General features: G+C 33.2%; 3 protein-coding genes across 3 annotated transcripts; all 3 read right to left on the bottom strand.

The window, feature by feature from the left end:
- Positions 1-1,041: 1,041 nt before the first annotated feature.
- LOC144834824 (organic cation transporter protein-like) lies at positions 1,042-1,898 on the bottom strand. Its single transcript, XM_078689818.1, has 2 exons — positions 1,700-1,898; positions 1,042-1,570 (listed from the first exon to the last, which is right to left on the bottom strand). Exons 1-2 carry the CDS (start codon positions 1,861-1,863, stop codon positions 1,504-1,506), a joined length of 231 nt encoding a protein of 76 aa, XP_078545944.1. The 5' UTR covers positions 1,864-1,898; the 3' UTR covers positions 1,042-1,503.
- Positions 1,899-2,056: 158 nt separating this feature from the next.
- LOC144834677 (solute carrier family 22 member 21-like) lies at positions 2,057-7,297 on the bottom strand. The gene is made up of 8 exons (XM_078689572.1): positions 7,070-7,297; positions 6,504-6,607; positions 6,014-6,132; positions 5,311-5,479; positions 4,254-4,392; positions 3,527-3,615; positions 3,132-3,340; positions 2,057-2,226 (listed from the first exon to the last, which is right to left on the bottom strand). The coding sequence occupies exons 1-8, from the start codon at positions 7,295-7,297 to the stop codon at positions 2,057-2,059; spliced, it is 1,227 nt and encodes a 408-aa protein (XP_078545698.1).
- A 4,686-nt stretch (positions 7,298-11,983) lies between these two features.
- On the bottom strand, positions 11,984-16,927 carry LOC144834683 (solute carrier family 22 member 7-like). The gene is made up of 8 exons (XM_078689581.1): positions 16,700-16,927; positions 15,664-15,767; positions 15,173-15,291; positions 14,474-14,642; positions 13,968-14,106; positions 13,357-13,564; positions 12,792-12,901; positions 11,984-12,139 (listed from the first exon to the last, which is right to left on the bottom strand). Exons 1-8 carry the CDS (start codon positions 16,925-16,927, stop codon positions 11,984-11,986), a joined length of 1,233 nt encoding a protein of 410 aa, XP_078545707.1.
- Positions 16,928-19,984: the final 3,057 nt, after the last annotated feature.

Genomic DNA, 19,984 nt, shown 5'->3' on the forward strand with positions numbered 1-19,984 from the left:
TAAAGCCCGGTTTGGCTTATTAGAGTTTCCACACATAAACAGATAATTAGCCAGATTTTTTATTTTTTTTTGTCTTGTCTTTGTCTTATCTTTTACTTATTTTATGTGAAACAATAAAATGAATGAATGAAAACATGATAGCATAAGAGAGGAGCTTGGTGTATCAAATGATTGGTTGCTGCAGTGTGTTAAAAAGCAGAAATTGTGCTATTTTGGTCACATTAAGCGGCAAGATGGAATGGAGAAGACAGTGTTGGAGGCTTATATTCCAGGGAAGAGAAGAAGAGAAAAACCAAGATGCAAATGGGAAAAGACTATAACAGATGTGTTTGGCTCTATGGATTACATAAGACAGGAGATGGTTTCAGAATAGTGTTAGAGAAGCCACACTCTGATCAGAGGTTGCCTTGACGACGACTATTATTTAATTAAATTGTATTACATAATAAAGCTTACAAATTGTGTTTTTGTTTTTTATTCACCCTCACCAACATCATGTTGTACATTCTTCATAGAGTACTTCTTTTTAATGTAATTTTTAAATGCTGTACTATTATTTAATTCAATTGTATTACTTAATCTATATTCCAGACGAAGACCAAGATTCAAATGGAAAGAATATAACATATGTGTTTGACTCTATGGAGCAAGCAAGTAAGATGACAGAAGACAGGAGATGGTTTGAGAGTAGTGTTAAAGAAGCTTTCTTTTTTCGCGTGTGAAAATCTCCTCTTGAGGATGAAGTCTTTCTCATGATTGTTGTCCGTAGTTAAAAAAAGGCCTATTGCAAAATCTTTCGATAATTTAGAGCTCACTTGTAATCAAGCTATATAACTATTAAATGAAATTATAAATATATAAAAAAAAACAATGCTTATACTCCTGATTTTCGTGATCGTTACCCCACCCACAGTGCCCAGCAGACGCTAACCCCTCTGTTCATTCTGTAGAATAGATATCATGTTCGAATGACACAATTTAGTTTGTCGTTAAAGTAAGACTGAAAGATGAACAAACTTTCGTTTCGGAAAAGACTTCGAGATGTAAATTTGAAATATTTATTATTATTATATTTTTCTGGCGAGTCGAAGATTAAAATAAAGTTTAAAAATGTGAAATTGTAAGTAATTCATTGTATAGATTCTACTTTATTTCTACGTTTATGTTATTTAAATTAATTTTTTAAATACTATTTCTAAAAATAAAAATGAAATTAAAATGTCATTAGTACCATTATTATATTTAAAAAAATTATATTACATAACATAATGTAAACCTAGTAGGGTTATTTTTTAATTAGCTACAACATGTTATTACAACGTGTTAATGTTGACATATTCCCTTCTATACATAACATGTTTAGACCACATTGCTTAGTTTCACGGCGAATTAAATATCTAGATACAACCCAAACCCAAACGAATTTAATTAAACCTGGCATGAGAACCAAAACAAACCGATTTAATCACTATTCCAATAACAAATTTATAATTTTGTTTATTCTTAAGTATTGGCTGCTGCTTGCATCTGAAGACTTTCAAACTCTTTATTCCCTCTTATGTTGTTTTTCCTGCAATAATAAAACAAGAAAACGGCGTGTCATCGGTAATAGACTAAAAGATGCGGAGAAAAATGTTTAAACGTAAAAGTAATAAACGTAGCGTCGCTAGTGGGAACCACGCTTAAGTACTGTTCTTACCTCGTAATTATTTCAGCTTCTTCTATAGTCTGCGGAAGTGGCACATTTAGAGTTTCAGGCAGAAGTAGTGCCACCAGTCCAGAAGTCACTGACGTAAAACTGAACGCCACCAGCGGCAGAGGTGCCCATACTTTTTCGAGGAAAAGAATCGGAGGGGCAAGCATCCCAGCCACTCGTGAAAAGAGGGAGCATATTCCTAAACCGGTGCTCCTGTAAACACATATACAATTACGTTATAGTCAATATGTGACATGTATTGACACAAGTTACAATGGCAGCAAAAGAAGCGGGTGCTTGTTATTTTGGATTTTACAGACCATTTACACAGACCAGACAACATTCAGGAACATATTAATATTATTTTACGAACTTATCATATAGTATTACTGTAAAGTAAATGTATTTAACTTGCCTAATATTCGTTGGAAAAAGTTCAACAGTATATATATAAACAATTGCAAATGCAGATGTAATAAAAAACTTGCCAATCATTGCTAAAGATGTCCTGAAAGCCACGAGTGTTACCGCTGAAAGTGTACAAACATAATTATTATTACTCTAAATAAATGGCTTTATAAAAGCAACACGTTGCTCATTAATAATTGAAAATTCGAATCGACCCGATTGAAAAATACATTGTTAAAATTACTTTAGTAATAATTGTAGCATATCAAAACAGAAGGTCGAATTCTGATTGTCAGTATATAGTACCGTATGCTCGATTATAATCCAACACACTAATTTAAGCTAAGTTGGGACACTATTTGGAATTCATTGTTGATTCAATTCAGTATAATTGAACCCCACCCCAAACTTTCGTACCCAGGCAATCATGGACTAGTACAAAGTACACAGTACCATAAGACGCAACCACCAACCACCATATTTGGGAAGGTTGTGACTGTCCATTTGAGGTTCACACGACATGAGATTTTCAAATGTACAGCTTCCATTAAAGATGTATTGTCCTCCAAAAACATGAAAAATAATAAATAATAAAATCAGACTTTAAATAGTTCATTTTGCAGTTTCAATAAAGTTATTCACTTCTGGAAAAAAAAAATCAAAATAAAAAATTATTTCACTTATAAAAATACAAAAAAAAACGTTTAATTTTAACCAAAAACCATTACCTGACAGACAATTTAAGAATTTTTTGCTTTAAATCACATTTTTTCAGGTAAATATGTTTTGCTCAAAGTGAATAACTATTACACTAAAATGGCATATTCAACAAAAAATGTGAAAACAATTTTTTTTTTAGGGGGACAATATATCTTTAAGCACAACGTTCTACAAACAATGGCAAACTGAGTTTCCAAACAAAAGTTTGAATTTTTTTTTTTACATCGAGCGCGCTCTGGTGTTACGTGACAGACTTGAAAAGTTTCAATAGAGCATGCGCATCGATGTGGACCAAATCTAGACTTACGAATCCATATATTGATGAAACAAGCAACACCACCAGCAACAAGGGTACCTGCTAGTGAACATCGTCTGCCCAGCTTCTGAATAAAGAACCAAGTGAACAGGTAGGCCAACAACTCGGTAACACCACCCAAGAAAGTTCCAATGTATACGTCGACGTTTAGACCCTCAACACCATACGTCAAACCATAGTAGGCAAGGTTAACGGCAAACCTATTTTAAACATTCGTTTAAGCAAAATTTAGTTTTAGTTGGAATTTATCAAAAACATATCTTTGATATGGCTGTAATGACATGGCATTATACTTTTTACCTTTTTTACTTTTTCGGTCACAGAGTTTTAGAGCGGAATAAATGAAAATAGTTTTATTACACAAATAAACAAGAAATGTGTCGTACCAACTGTATGTGATGTAAACAGTTTTCCTTCTCATCTGTGGATATCGAAGTATAATCAACGGACTAGTCTTGGTACTTTCACTTGAATCCTATAATAAATATTCATGCGTTTTACGTCACATTTTGTTTTATTAACTTTCTTTTATTCAATTAAAGATGTATTGTCCCCCAAAACATGAAAAATAAAATCAGACTTAGAATAGATTATTTTGTAGTTTTAATTACGTTCGAAACGTTTTCGTAAAAAAAAAACCGGAGAAAATTAATGTTTTCACTCATAAAATGACAAAATAAATGGCTAAATTCAACCAAAAACCCATTGGCTGGCAGCCAATTTGATTAATGTTTGCTTTAAATTACAGTTTTTTAGGTAAATACATTTTTTGATCACATTTTTTGGTTTAAGTGAATAACTCTTAGGTATTAATGTCACCTAATAGTTATCCACTTACACCAAAAATGGCATATTCAACAACAAAATGTTAAGAATTATTTTTCAGGGGGAGGGGGGAGGGGCAATACATCTTTAAAAACCTATAAAATCAACCAAAACGAGGAACCAGTCAGACATATCAATTTTGCATGGTTGTGAGATCAGGCGTCGACCCTTTCCCTAAAACTGTTATGAATAAATACAAAATATTTTCTCTTTTTCTATTGACAATAATGTCACTTAACTATTACTATACAATGACATTTTGGCAGCAAAATAAATATTTCAACTTACACATCCAACTTCTAAATTGTCCAATATGTCATCCGGTAAATCTCCAACTTTATTTCTTTTTGCAATTTTTTGAATAACAAGTTTTGCTCCTTCAGTTCTCCCTTTGGCAAGAAGCCAGCGAGGTGACTCTGGAATAAAACTGTAAAAAATGATCAAATTAAGTTAGAAATGAATTACTAGATTACCAGCCACCGAATTACATAAAAATATTATAATACCAACTTTGCTTGACCATAATTATTTTTTAAATATTTATAGAAAATTGTTACCATATGCGAATTAATTCACAGAGCTAATATTCACATAATGCTCCCGAAACAAAGTCTTAAGTTTTTCGGAGTGGAGTTCTTTTTTTGATTGTCATAAGAAAACAAGGCCATATACATGGCTGCAGTCGCGTGCTCAAATTTGAGTTAGTGTTACCGACCGACATAGTGAGCTGTAGAGCAGAGTAAAATACTATAGTGGATGCTGAAATTTGCTTTAAAGGAGAAGGTGTTAGATGAAAAAGGAACTCTTATAGATTATCGGAAGAGGTGGCAATAGGAGAAACCCAAGGGCTGGAAAGAGAAAGCCCTACATGAAGATTCCTATCGATATTATAAATTTTATTTAATTGTGATTCATGCTTGTGAAGATATGATTACAAACGTGATTTTGTTAAATCGTGCGTAGATCGCGTAATTTTTTATTGCGCACCGTGAACAAATAACCACACCGATTCCTGGCCATAAGGAATATACTGTAAAAAATTGACTTAGCTAGATGAAACTGATATCAAGGCAAGGCCATATACAAGTTAGTGTTTACCGACCGACCGACCAACCGACCGACTTAGTGAGCTGTAGAGTCGAGTTGCACGCGACTAAAAAATTGACACTTTACACGATTTGAACACTATGACCCTACTGTACGATCAATATACAAGGCTACAAGTCCACTTTTACAATAGCTAATTATATTTCCTGTGTACATTCATTTAAGGAACATGTAATATAGCAATTCACAAATTACTCTTTATATGCTTTCCGTTTTTAATTTATAAAAGTACACTTACAAGTAAAGCAACAGCAGAGGGGAAAGGGAAATGCTGAAAGTCATGAGAAGTTTGTCCCATGATCTAATGAAATAAGCAATCGGAGCTAACATCAATATGCCAAAGCACCAATAGATAGTCACAATGGTAGACATCATGGCTCGTCTTGATGGAGCAACTAATTCCGTAACTGAAAATAATAACAGAGAAAAAGCAATATTTAAATTCAAATTGTCTGTATGGTATTACATTATCGGGACAGTCTACGAAATATATTGGCAATGTTCGTTGTATGCCCGTGACGAAAATTATATTATGTTTGAAACTTTAACATTTAACATTAAAATATGATTATATTATTTACCAATTTAGCTTGAAAGGTCGCGACATTTACAGCGTGTTGTTTTACCAGGCATGATACTGAAGCAGGGAGACAAACCTAGGCCCCATGCATATTGCCCTTGCATGCACACAATGCATTAACATGATGTCAATCGAAAGCTCCTTCATTTATATGTCGTTTTATTTTTTTTTCTGTCTCAAGTCTCAATTTTGCGTGATTGTTTAGTACACTGTGCAGTATTATACCTATCATCAGCTCTGAATATACCATTTTAATTGTATTTGTTAAGTTGGTCAATGGTTTAAAATATGAATTTTAATGATCTTTAATAAAATATTATCCTACCGTATGTGAAGACTGAACAATATAACCCAGTATTACATATTCCGGTCAGGAAGCGGAAACTCGCATACATCACATATGATTTCGACAGACTGCATAACATCGAGAATGATAAAGCCAATGCAAAGCCTAAAAACACTACTTTTCTTCTTCCTAGACTAACAAGTGAAATTTATAAAATGTGAGTAGTGTAACAAAATGCAGCAGAGTAGAGAACGGTACTTATAAGTTTGAACTACACTCAAACATGGATTAAGGAATAGACTCAAAATCGCATATAATTAGAAGACTCGCTGAAAATCGCGAAAACCATTATTTAAACAAGAGCAATCAGAGAGTTGCAACATCCACCAGGAGTAACAAGTATCAAGAATCGTGATAAACATTAGTCTTGTATAGTTACGGCCTAATATTAGTAAAATAATAAAAAGTGGTCCAGAATTGTTATCCTGGTCCGGATTGCCTCCAAAATTTAATGGCATGATACTATTATGAAGGCACCGAATTCTTTCATTTATTTAAAACTTACAAATCACAAAGAAGTCCGAATAGAATAGAACCAACAAATAAGCCTGCTAGGTACAAGGATGACGCCAAGGAAACCAAATAACTGTCTTCACACACCAGGTCAAACTACCAAAATGTAATGCATGTTATATAAATATTTATTGTTAAATTAAATACTTATAAGGCATTGTTGTGATGTATTGGAACAACTCCTGAAATATAGGTAACAATGATTTTAGAAAGATTGAAAATGTTCATCTGGTTTGAAGATACGATATTTTAAAAATCTATTTTGACAAACCAAAATTAGTTACTGACCTGACTGACAGTTTCAGTGCTCCTTTCGAACTGTCAGTCAGTAACTAATTTTGGTTTGTCTAAATAGATTTTTAAAATAATGATTTTAGATAATACAATAACATACAAGCCAACTTAGTGTGCAAAAAAACAATGTTGACATTCATTTATATCTACAATTCAACATTATATCTATTTAATGTATTTATGGTGTTATTTATCTATAAACCATAATCCTCCTTTCTTGAGTTTTGTCCTACCTCTTGACGAACACAAAATAAACAATCTTACCTCAGACACAATAGTGGAATCATACCGTGATCGATCGTAAGTCCATCCATGTTCACAATCAATCAGTTCAGTCGTATCATTTGCATACATTTTACATTGTGCTTCATTGATTAATAGTGTCCCCTCATCATCTGGTGGAAGTCTCATGCTATCGCCTGTATTCCAGCAGTCACCGAGATAAAGCTCGCTACAATTAGCTTCATATGGAGGCTTGCAATGGTGATCCATAGTCCCACTGAGAAACACGGTTGATATATTAGTAAACGAATTAAAAAATATAAGACAGCATATTGACAATGTCACCAGTTTGTGATAGAGACCATATTCACCAATGTATTTAAAGACGTTATCAAACTTCATAGTGTTATTAGATTGGTACTTATTCAACAACCAAACCTGACGCTACTGATCCCTGGATAGGATTTGTTCTATTGTGTGTAGGCTACAGTAGTTACAAACATAACACACGACTATATAGAATACCATTAAATGCATCACCGCGCAATTCCTCGTTCAAGTTTAACTGTTAAATATTTATGGTGAACTGACGTGCCTAAACGTAGCTCTCCCGGCTCCTATTGTTAGGTAACAAACCAATCAGATTACTACACTCAAGCCGTCCACCTGCCCATTAATTATTACAATTACACTGCTGATGGCTGGTGGTAGTAAGAAAAAACCGACTCCTAAAGATTCCGGAGAAAACGTAGCTGACTCCGGCGGATCTGGAAAAAGCTGAAACCATTAGGCCTACTGACAAAACAGAAATTAAAGAACTGATCGATTTAGAGCTTACGAAATGCTTAGCACCTGACTCTACATTTATGAAGAACATTGCTGCAGCTGTATCAAATTCCGTGCAAGAACTAATTGGTAAGCTCACTGATGGAGTGGAGTTGTGGCTTGGGGAGTGGAGTTGTGGCTTGCGGAGTGGAGTTGGGTTCAAGTCCTGTCATATGTCAGGATTTTTTCTCATGACAATTTGCAACTCCACTCCCAAAGACTTAATAAGTCTTTGTTTATGTAGAGCATCTTATGTATATGTTTGTCTTGTGAATGGGATTTCCACCTTTGAGAAGGATAGTGAATGAATTCTCTTGTGGTTATCCTTGGCAATTTGCCTAAAATGAAAATTTAAAAAAAGAGATTAGAGATTCTTTACACTGTGATATTAACAAGACTAACGATAAGAAAAAAGCATGATTTTAGAAAACAATATTGATGAAGCTGAACAATATTCCAGGCGTAATTGCCTAATTCTTCACGGCATTTCCGAATCAAGCAACGAGTGCACGGATACCAAGATTATCAATCTGCTTCAAGAAAAGCTTAATGTCAGCGTTGGAATTGCCGACATAGATAGAACTCATAGACTAGGACAAAGTAAGGGCTCAGACGCTAACAAACCTAGACGTGTTATTATTAAATTCTCAAACTACAACAAAAGAAGAGAAGTATTTAATGCAAAGAAGCAATTTAAAGGGACTAAATACTTCATACATGAGCATCTGACCCTGAAACACTCGGAGCTATTACGAGTCATAAAAACCAAAATATGCGAAGTACATTAAATCATGGATTTCCATGATTAAACCTATATGGACACTTGACGGCAAGATTTTTATTCTTACCAACGGCATAAAAAAACTTACCACCAGTAATCAACTAGATCTATCTCGGAACCTAAACGATTTAAAAGCTTGAACTATAAATTAATAACAATGATTAACATTGTATAACTAACAGTGTGAGCTGGTTGACATTTAAATAAGGCGATACAAGTTGGAAACTTTATTTTGTTTTTACAATACAAGTCTTTTCTTATGTTTCACCTTTTTTTTGTTATGCCTTACAGAAATGTACTTGATTATTTAGACCCAAACATGGATATGCAAGTAATCATGTCAAGTTGTTCCTACATTATAAATTATATGTTCTTTATATGACAAACCCATAGATAAGCAAAATATAGCTAAGTGTGATGTTTGTAATAATTCTGTGCATGCTCACTGTCTTTCCGGATATACTGACTGGATTTGCATATCATGTATCAACTGTTTATTTCCTTTCAATAAACTTTCAGATGATGATTTTCGGTATGTACAAAACCCCAATATCTCCCCTTTATATCTTGATATTACTCGGCTTAACTCAACAAATACTAGCCTAATAGATTCTGTTCTCTTGGTGTTTTAAGTAAATTAAAATATATTCTTCCATACAATATTTTATTTTTGCTTTACAACACTCTATTTTACCATATTTATCTTACTGTAATATTGATTGGGCTTCAATTTCTAACAACATTTTGCAGACTAATCCTTGGAATAGTCCATCAACATCCAAAATTCAAAGTAATTTAAAGTAATAAATTATAGTTTATACATAGCACAAGTACTTTCTTTTAACTATAGGATGTGGTATATAAATGGGGGTAGATTTCAGAGTAATAGAAGTGTTAGGATGAATGGTATATTGTTTCTACAGGTAAGTAAAACGTGAATGTTAGTCAAGGGAGACACTTTATCAAAGTTCCAACCACAGTAATTGACAATGTATTTCTATAGACCAACGGGTATATCTAATAGTGGAACCACAAAAATGTAGGATAGGCTAATTTCTAATTGGCAACCAATGGGAATTCAGAGTGTTTTTAGTTGTTTACTAAGGTGCATACTAGCACACTTCATTGTTAAATTAGCCGTTCGATAGTTGTACAAACTTTTAATCTTTCCACCCAACCATCCCCCGGTATCATCCAACACCTAACTCAACACAGGCGCTACTCATATGTTACTCGTGTTATTCGCTCATTTGGCTGGTATAATTCTGGGCAATTATTTTGCCCCCAAATTCCACAATTTACCTAACGGATGTCACTTACATCCTCACCGATATACTTAATAACAACCATTTGATTTACTGGCTCCTGTGACAACACACTGGACCTTTAATACAGCGATGTCAGAGGCCAAAATGTAGTTTATTATTAAGCTTTAGTAGTATTTAGCATTGCTTGTACAGTATCAGTAGAAATAAATATTATGTATTGTTAAATATGTATACTCGGAATAAACTTGGAAAGCTTAACTTTTTGCTGTGGGTAAACTCGTTGTTTACAATGGTTCATTCTTATAACAACAGGTCATCTACCCGGAAACATTTTATTTATGAAAAGTACACTACAGCAGAAAAATTCTTTCATTTTTAACGGACCATTTTTATGGAATAATTTAATTTTAAACATTAAATTATCACCGACCTTACTTTCTTTTTTAAATAAATACAAAATATTAATCCATCAATATTCTTTAGATAGTTAATAAGTTTGCTCCTATAGAATTTATATGCTACTTTTCCTTCTATTGATATTCAACCAAATCTGTTTGGCTTTTTTGTTCTTTTTTTTTAGAAAGCAATTGTATGTTACCATGTACAATGTGATGTATTTTGGAATGCTCAGCCTTAAAGCCCTGTTTGGCTTATTAGAGTTTCCACACATAAACAGATAATTAGCCAGATTTTTTATTTTTTTTTTGTCTTGTCTTTGTCTTATCTTTTACTTATTTTATGTGAAACAATAAAATGAATGAATGAAAACATGATAGCATAAGAGAGGAGCTTGGTGTATCAAATGATTGGTTGCTGCAGTGTGTTAAAAAGCAGAAATTGTGTTATTTTGGTCCGATTAAGCGGCAAGATGGAATGGAGAAGACAGTGTTGGAGGCTTATATTCCAGGGAAGAGAAGAAGACGAAGACCAAGATTCAAATGGAAAGAATATAACATATGTGTTTGACTCTATGGAGCAAGCAAGTAGGATGACAGAAGACAGGAGATGGTTTGAGAGTAGTGTTAAAGAAGCTTTCTTTTTTCGCGTGTGAAAATCTCCTCTTGAGGATGAAGTCTTTCTCATGATTGTTGTCCGTAGTTAAAAAAAGGCCTATTGCAAAATCTTTCGATAATTTAGAGCTCACTTGTAATCAAGCTATATAACTATTAAATGAAATTATAAATATATAAAAAAAAACAATGCTTATACTCCTGATTTTCGTGATCGTTACCCCACCCACAGTGCCCAGCAGACGCTAACCCCTCTGTTCATTCTGTAGAATAGATATCATGTTCGAATGACACAATTTAGTTTGTCGTTAAAGTAAGACTGAAAGATGAACAAACTTTCGTTTCGGAAAAGACTTCGAGATGTAAATTTGAAATATTTATTATTATTATATTTTTCTGGCGAGTCGAAGATTAAAATAAAGTTTAAAAATGTGAAATTGTAAGTAATTCATTGTATAGATTCTACTTTATTTCTACGTTTATGTTATTTAAATTAATTTTTTAAATACTATTTCTAAAATTAAAAATGAAATTAAAATGTCATTAGTACCATTATTATATTAAAAAAAATTATATTACATAACATAATGTAAACCTAGTAGGGTTATTTTTTAATTAGCTACAACATGTTATTACAACGTGTTAATGTTGACATATTCCCTTCTATACATAACATGTTTAGACCACATTGCTTAGTTTCACGGCGATTTAAATATCTAGATACAACCCAAACCCAAACGAATTTAACTAAACCTGGCATGAGAACCAAAACAAACCGATTTAATCACTATTCCAATAACAAATTTATAATTTTGTTTATTCTTAAGTATTGGCTGCTGCTTGCATCTGAAGACTTTCAAACTCTTTATTCCCTCTTATGTTGTTTTTCCTGCAATAATAAAACAAGAAAACGGCGTGTCATCGGTAATAGACTAAAAGATGTGGAGAAAAATGTTTAAACGTAAAAGTAATAAACCTAGCGTCGCTAGTGGGAACCACGCTTAAGTACTGTTCTTACCTCGTAATCATTTCAGCTTCTTCTATAGTTTGCGGAAGTGGCACATTTAGAGTTTCAGGCAGAAGTAGTGCCACCAGTCCAGAAGTCACTGACGTAAAACTGAACGCCACCAGCGGCAGAGGTGCCCATACTTTTTCGAGGAAAAGAATCTGAGGGGCAAGCATCCCAGCCACTCGTGAAAAGAGGGAGCATATTCCTAAACCGGTGCTCCTGTAAACACATATACAATTACGTTATAGTCAATATGTGACATGTATTGACACAAGTTACAATGGCAGCAAAAGAAGCGGGTGCTTGTTATTTTGGATTTTACAGACCATTTACACAGACCAGACAACATTCAGGAACATATTAATATTATTTTACGAACTTATCATATAGTATTACTGTAAAGTAAATGTATTTAACTTGCCTAATATTCGTTGGAAAAAGTTCAACAGTATATATATAAACAATTGCAAATGCAGATGTAATAAAAAACTTGCCAATCATTGCTAAAGATGTCCTGAAAGCCACGAGTGTTACCGCTGAAAGTGTACAAACATAATTATTATTACTCTAAATAAATGGCTTTATAAAAGCAACACGTTGCTCATTAATAATTGAAAATTCGAATCGACCCGATTGAAAAATACATTGTTAAAATTACTTTAGTAATAATTGTAGCATATCAAAAGAGAAGGTCGAATTCTGATTGTCAGTATATAGTACCGTATGCTCGATTATAATCCAACACACTAATTTAAGCTAAATTGGGACACTATTTGGAATTCATTGTTGATCGATTCAATTCAGTATAATTGAACCCCACCCCAAACTTTCGTACCCAGGCAATCATGGACTAGTACAAAGTACACAGTACCATAAGACGCAACCACCAACCACCATATTTGGGAAGGTTGTGACTGTCCATTTGAGGTTCACACGACATGAGATTTTCAAATGTACAGCTTCCATTAAAGATGTATTGTCCTCCAAAAACATGAAAAATAATAAATAATAAAATCAGACTTTAAATAGTTCATTTTGCAGTTTCAATAAAGTTATTCACTTCTGTAAAAAAAAAATCAAAATAAAAAATTATTTCACTTATAAAAATACAAAAAAAAACGTTTAATTTTAACCAAAAACCATTACCTGACAGACAATTTAAGAATTTTTTGCTTTAAATCACATTTTTTCAGGTAAATATGTTTTGCTCAAAGTGAATAACTATTACAATAAAATGGCATATTCAACAAAAAATGTGAAACAATTTTTTTTTTAGGGGGACAATATATCTTTAAGCACAACGTTCTACAAACAATGGCAAACTAAGTTTCCAAACAAGAGTTTGAATTTTTTTTTACATCGAGCGCGCTCTGGTGTTACTTGACAGACTTGAAAAGTTTCAATAGAGCATCGATGTGGACCGAATCTAGACTTACGAATCCATATATTGATGAAACAAGCAACACCACCAGCAACAAGGGCACCTGCTAGTGAACATCGTCTGCCCAGCTTCTGAATAAAGAACCAAGTGAACAGGTAGGCCAACAACTCGGTAACACCACCCAAGAAAGTTCCAATGTATACGTCGACGTTTAGATCCTCAACACCATACGTCAAACCATAGTAGGCAAGGTTAACGGCAAACTTATTTTAAACATTAGTTTAAGCAAAATTTAGTTTTAGTTGGAATCTATCAAAAACATATATCTGATGTGGCTGTAATGACATGACATTACACTTTTACCTTTTTAACTTTTTCGGTCAAATAGTGTTAATACACAAATAAACAAGAAATGTGTCGTACCAACTATATGCGATGTAAACAGTTTTTCTTCTCATCTGTGGATATCGAAGTATAATCAACGGACTAGTCTTGGTACTTTCACTTGAATCCTATAATAAAAATCCATGCGTTTTACGTAACATTTTGTTTTATGTTACGCTCATAATCTTTGGTTCTTGTTCATTCCGTGTTTACGGTATGAACGCGTCTTAGACTCTGCTAATAAGATGACATTTTGTCAGCGAAATAAATATGTCAACTTACACATCCAACTTCTAAATTGTCCAATATGTCATCCGGTAAATCTCCAACTTTATTTCTTTTTGCAATTTTTTGAATAACAAGTTTTGCTTCTTCAGTTCTCCCTTTGGCAAGAAGCCACCGAGGTGACTCTGGAATAAAACTGTAAAAATGATCTAATTAGGTTAGAAATGAATTACTATATTACCTATCAGCCATACAAATATTATAATACCAACTTTGTTTGACCATTTTTTAATATTTATACGAAATTGTTACCATAAGTGAATTAATTAACAGAGCTAATAATCACATGTTGCTCCCTAAACAAAGTCTTAAGTTTTTCGGATTTGAGTTGTTTTTGTTTTTTTCATAAGAAAAAAACCATTTTACACGATTTTAACATTATGACCCTACTGTACTATAGAAAAGGCTACAGCTTCAACAGCTAATTATATTTCCTGTTTACATTCATTTTAAGCTTTCCGTTTTTAATTTATAAAATACAATTATAATATATTGGTTCTTACAAGTAAAGCAACAGCAGAGGGGAAAGGGAAATGCTGAAAGTCATGAGAAGCTTGTCCCATGATCTAATGAAATAAGCAATCGGAGCTAACATCATTATGCCAAAGCACCAATAGATAGTCACAATGGTAGACATCATGGCTCGTCTTGATGGAGCAACTAATTCCGTAACTGAAAATAATAACAGAGAAAAAAACAATATTTAAATATAAATTGTCTGTATGGTATTAAATTATCGGGACAGTCTACGAAATATATTGGAAATGTTCATTGTATGCCCGTGACGAAAATTATATTATGTTTGAAACTTTAACATTTAACTTTAAAATATGATTATATTATTTCTGACCAACCTTGAAAGGTCACGACATTTACAGCGTGTTGTTTTACCAGGCATGATACTGAAGCAGGGAGACAAACCTAGGCCCCATGCATATTGCCCTTGCATGCACACAATGCATTAACATGATTTCAATACTGTCCTTCATTATGTCGCTCTATTTTTTTTTTTCTGTCTCAAGTCTCAATTTTGCGTGAATGTTTAGTACACTGTGCAGTATTATACCTATCATCAGCTCTGAATATACCATTTTAATTGTATTTGTTAAGTTGGTCAATGGTTTAAAATATGAATTTTAATGATCTTTAATAAAATATTATCCTACCGTATGTGAAGACTGAACAATATAACCCAGTATTACATATTCCGGTCAGGAAGCGGAAACTCGCATACATCACATATGATTTCGACAGACTGCATAACATCGAGAATGATAAAGCCAATGCAAAGCCTAAAAACACTCCTTTTCTTCTTCCTAGACTAACAATTGAAATTTATAAAATGTGAGTAGTGTAACAAAATGCAGCAGTCGAAGAGTACGGTACTTATAAGTTTGAACTACACTCAAACATGGATTAAGGAATAGACTCAAAATCGCATATAATTAGAAGACTCGCTGAAAATCGCGAAAACCATTATTTAAACAAGTGCAATAAGAGAGTTGCAACATCCACCAGGAGTAACAAGTATCAAGAATCGTGATAAACATTATTCTTGTATAGTTACGGCCTAATATTAGTAAAATAATAAAAAGTGGTCCAGAATTGTTATCCTGGTCCGGATTGCCTCCAAAATTTAATGGCATGATACTATTATGAAGGTACCGAATTCTTTCATTTATTTAAAACTTACAAATCAGAAAGAAGTCCGAATAGAATAGAACCAACAATGAAGCCTGCTAGGTACAACGATGACGCCAACGACACCAAATAACTGTCTTCACACACCAGGTCAAACTACCAAAATATAATGCATATTATATAAATATTTATTGTTAAATTAAATACTTATAAGGCATTGTTGTGATGTATTGCAACAACTCCTGAAATATAGGTAACAATGATTTTAGAAAGATTGAAAATGTTCATCTGGTTTGAAGATACGATATTTTAAAAATCTATTTTGACAAACCAAAATTAGTTACTGACCTGACTGACAGTTTCAGTGCTCCTTTCGAACTGTCAGTCAGGTCAGTAACTAATTTTGGTTTGTCTAAATAGATTTTTAAAATAATGATTTTAGATGTTGTATATTATAACATAATGTGTGCTGAAAAGGCCGGTAAGTATATAGGCCTACTGTTGTGCTCGCTCATATAGCAAGGAAGAGTTAATTACACTCTTCCCTGCTCATACAATGATACAATGATATAATTGATTGTAACCTATCCTAGCCTATAACTAAATCAGTTTTAATAGATGTTCATTTAAGGTTTTTTTACAAAGTATTCACCACGAGCTAAACTTTATTGTTCATATACACAATGACAGTTTTGAATACAAGGTACTCCAACGCAACCGTTTCTAAAATCTAAAACTAATCTCTATTTCTACACAATAGAGCATGCATTATGGGAGACACAGTGACTTCAACCAGTCTTTATGCCAATGGTTTATATTGTAATAACTTATCAGTTTGTATATTTAATACATACGCCATATGGGCTAGTATGTTATTTCCATAGTTTGTTTTTCGACCAGCATAATGATAATACAATAACATACAAGCCAACTTAGTGTGCAAAAAAACAATGTTGACATTCATTTATATCTACAATTCAACATTATATCTATTTAATGTATTTATGGTGTTATTTATCTATAAACCATAATCCTCTTTTCTTGAGTTTTGTCCTACCTCTTGACGAACACAAAATAAACAATCTTACCTCAGACACAATAGTGGAATCATACCGTGATCGATCGTAAGCCCATCCATGTTCACAATCAATCAGTTCAGTCGTATCATTTGCATACATTTTACGTTGTGCTTCATTGATTAATAGTGTCCCCTCATCATCTGGTGGAAGATTCATGCTATCGTTTGTATTCCAGCAATCACCGAGATAAAGTTCGCTACAATTAGCTTCATATGGAGGCTTGCAATGGTGATCCATAGTCCCACTGATAAACACGGTTGATAGTAAACGAATTCAAAAATATAAGACAGCATATTGACAATGTCACCAGTTTGTGATAGAGACCATATTCACCAATGTATTTAAAGACGTTATCAAACTTCATAGTGTTATTAGATTAGTACTTATTCAACAACCAATCCTGACGCTACTGATCTCTGGATAGGATTTGTTCTATTGTGTGTAGGCTACAGTTGTTACAAATGTTAGTTATTAACATAACACAAGACTATATAGAATATGTATCACCGCGCAATTCCTCGTTCAAGTTTAACTGTTTTGAAAACAGCTCCTGCGAGTCTCATGGGCTCAACACCGCACATTAGTATTGTATGCACCATGGTGAACGGACGTGCCTAAACGTGCACGGATACCAAGATTATCAATCTGCTTCAAGAAAAGCTTAATGTCAGCGTTGGAATTGCCGACATAGATAGAACTCATAGACTAGGACAAAGTAAGGGCTCAGACGCTAAACAAACCTAGACGTGTTATCATTAAATTCTCAAACTACAACAAAAGAAGAGAAGTATTTAATGCAAAAAACAATTTGGTGGATACTTCATACATGAGCATCTGACCCTGAAACACTCGGAGTAGTATTACGAGCCATAAAAACCAAATATGCGAAGTACATTAAATCATGTATTTCCATGATTAAATCTACATGGACACTTGGCGGCAAGATTTTATTCTTACCAACGGCATAAAAAAACTTACCATCAGTAATCAACTAGATCAATCTCGGAACCTAAACGATTTAAAAGCTTGAACTAGAAATTAATAACAATGACATTCTATAACTAACAGTGTGAGCTGGTTGACCTTTAAATAAGGCTATACAATTTATTTTGTTTTTACAAGTCTTTTTTTATGTTTCACCTTTTTTTTTTGTTATGCCTTACAGAAATGTACTTGATTATTTAGACCCAAACATGGATATGCAAGTAATCATGTCAAGTTGTTCCTACATTATAAATTATATGTTCTTTATATGACAAACCCATAGATAAGCAAAATATAGCTAATGTGAGTGTGATGTTTGTAATAATTCTGTGCATGCTCACTGTCTTGACGGATATACTGACTGGATTTGCATATCATGTATCAACTGTTTATTTCCTTTCAATAAACTCTCAGATGATGATTTTCGATGTACAAAACCCCAATATCTCCCCTTTATATCTTGATATTACTCGGCTTAACTCAACAAATACTAGCCTAATAGATTCTGTTCTGTTGGTGTTTTAAGTAAATTAAAATATATTCTTCCATACAATATTTTATTTTTGCTTTACAACACTCTATTCTACCATACTCCTACTGTAATATTGCTTGGGCTTCAATTTCTAACAACATTTTGCAGACTAATCCTAGGAATAGTCCATTAAACATCAAAAATTCACTGTCTCTTTAAGCTTCAAAAGAAGGCTCTAAGGATTTGCACGGGAGAATCCCCAAGATCCCATACAAAGCAATTATTCCATCAGCTAAACACTTTAAACATATTCAATATTAACAAACTGCAAACGCTTGTATTTATGTTTCGTGTTATTAATAACCAACTCTCTTCTCATTTTAAAGGAAATTTAAAGTAATAAATTATAGTTTAGGCCTATACACAACACAAGTACTTTCTTTTAACTAAGGATGTGGTATATAAATGGGGTAGATTTCAGAGTAATAGAAGTGTTAGGATGAATGGTATATTGTTTCTAAAGGTAATTAAAGCGTGAATGTTAGTCAAGGGAGACACTTTATCAAAGTTCCAACCACAGTAATTTACAATGTATTTCTATAGACCAACGGGTATATCTAATAGTGGAACCACAAAAATGTAGGATAGGCTAATTTCTAATTGGCAACCAATGGGAATTCAGAGTGTTTTTAGTTCTTTACTAAGAGCACACTTCGATGTTAAATTAGCCGTTCGATAGTTGTACAAACTTTTCAATCTTCCCACCCAACCATCCCCCGGCATCATCCAACACCTAGCTCAACACAGGAGCTACTCATATGTTACTCATGTTATTCGCTCATTTGGCTGGTATAATTCCACAATTTACCTAACGGATGTCACATCCTTACCGATATACTTAATAACAACCATTTGATTTACTGGCTCCTGTGACAACACACTGAACCTTTAATACAGCGATGTCATATGAGTGGTAGCCCCCAAGAGGCCAAAATGTAGTTTATTATTAAGCTTTGGTAGTATTTAGCATTGCTTGTACAGTATCAGTAGAAATAAATAATATTTATTGTTAAATATGTATACTCTGAATAAACTGTGTAAACTCATTGTTTACAATGGTTAGAGTCAGGTTCATTCTTATAACACCAGGTCATTTACCCGGAAACATTTTATTTATGAAAAGTACACTACAGCTCTCAGGAAAAATTCTTTCATTTTAACGGACCATTTTTATGGAATAATTTAACTTTAAACATTAAATTATCACCGACCTTACTTTCAATACAAAATAATAATCCATCAATATTCTTTAGATAGTTAATAATTTGCTCCTATGGAATTTATATCCTACTTTTCCTTCTATTGATATTCAACCAAATCTTTGTTGTTCTTTTTTTTTAGAAAGCAATTGTACGTTCATGTACAATGTGATGTATTTTGGAATACTCAGCCTTAAAGCCCTGTTTGGCTTATTAGATTTTCCACACATAAACAAATAATTAGCCAGATTTTTTATTTTTCTTTGTCAATAAAATGAATGAATGAAAAAATGATAGCATAAGAGAGGAGCTTGGTGTATCAAATGATTGGTTGCTGCAGTGTGTTAAAAAGCAGAAATTGTGCTATTTTGGTTACATTAAACGGATGTACGATGGAATGGAGAAGACAGTGTTGAAGGCTTATATTCCAGGGAAGAGAAGAAGAGGAAGACCAAGATGCAAATGGAAAGACTATAACAGATGTGTTTGAATCTATGGAGCAAGCAAGTAGGATGACAGAAGACAGGAGATGATTTCAGAGTAGTGTTAGAGAAGCTTTCTTTTTTCGCGTGTGAAAAT

This window comes from Antedon bifida, chromosome 1, assembly GCF_963402885.1.
Source record: "Antedon bifida chromosome 1, ecAntBifi1.1, whole genome shotgun sequence".
NCBI classification, from domain to species: Eukaryota; Metazoa; Echinodermata; class Crinoidea; order Comatulida; family Antedonidae; genus Antedon; species Antedon bifida.

What these genes read in the sequence shown, in the direction of transcription:
- LOC144834824 (XM_078689818.1), bottom strand. Translation starts at nt 1,863, where the DNA reads ATGCTTGCCCCTCCGATTCTTTTCCTCGAAAAAGTATGGGCACCTCTG. An exon ending in GAAGCTGAAATAATTACGAG is followed by an intron (nt 1,571 to 1,699) that starts GTAAGAACAGTA and finishes TTATTATTGCAG; the next exon opens with GAAAAACAACATAAGAGGGA.
- LOC144834677 (XM_078689572.1), bottom strand. Translation starts at nt 7,297, where the DNA reads ATGGATCACCATTGCAAGCCTCCATATGAAGCTAATTGTAGCGAGCTT. An exon ending in ATTCCACTATTGTGTCTGAG is followed by an intron (nt 6,608 to 7,069) that starts GTAAGATTGTTT and finishes ACATTTTGGTAG; the next exon opens with TTTGACCTGGTGTGTGAAGA. An exon ending in ACAATTTAGAAGTTGGATGT is followed by an intron (nt 3,616 to 4,253) that starts GTAAGTTGAAAT and finishes TATTTATTATAG; the next exon opens with GATTCAAGTGAAAGTACCAA.
- LOC144834683 (XM_078689581.1), bottom strand. Translation starts at nt 16,927, where the DNA reads ATGGATCACCATTGCAAGCCTCCATATGAAGCTAATTGTAGCGAACTT. An exon ending in TTTCATCAATATATGGATTC is followed by an intron (nt 12,902 to 13,356) that starts GTAAGTCTAGAT and finishes ATGTTTTTGGAG; the next exon opens with GACAATACATCTTTAATGGA. An exon ending in GTTGGTGGTTGCGTCTTATG is followed by an intron (nt 12,140 to 12,791) that starts GTACTGTGTACT and finishes ATGTGTTTACAG; the next exon opens with GAGCACCGGTTTAGGAATAT.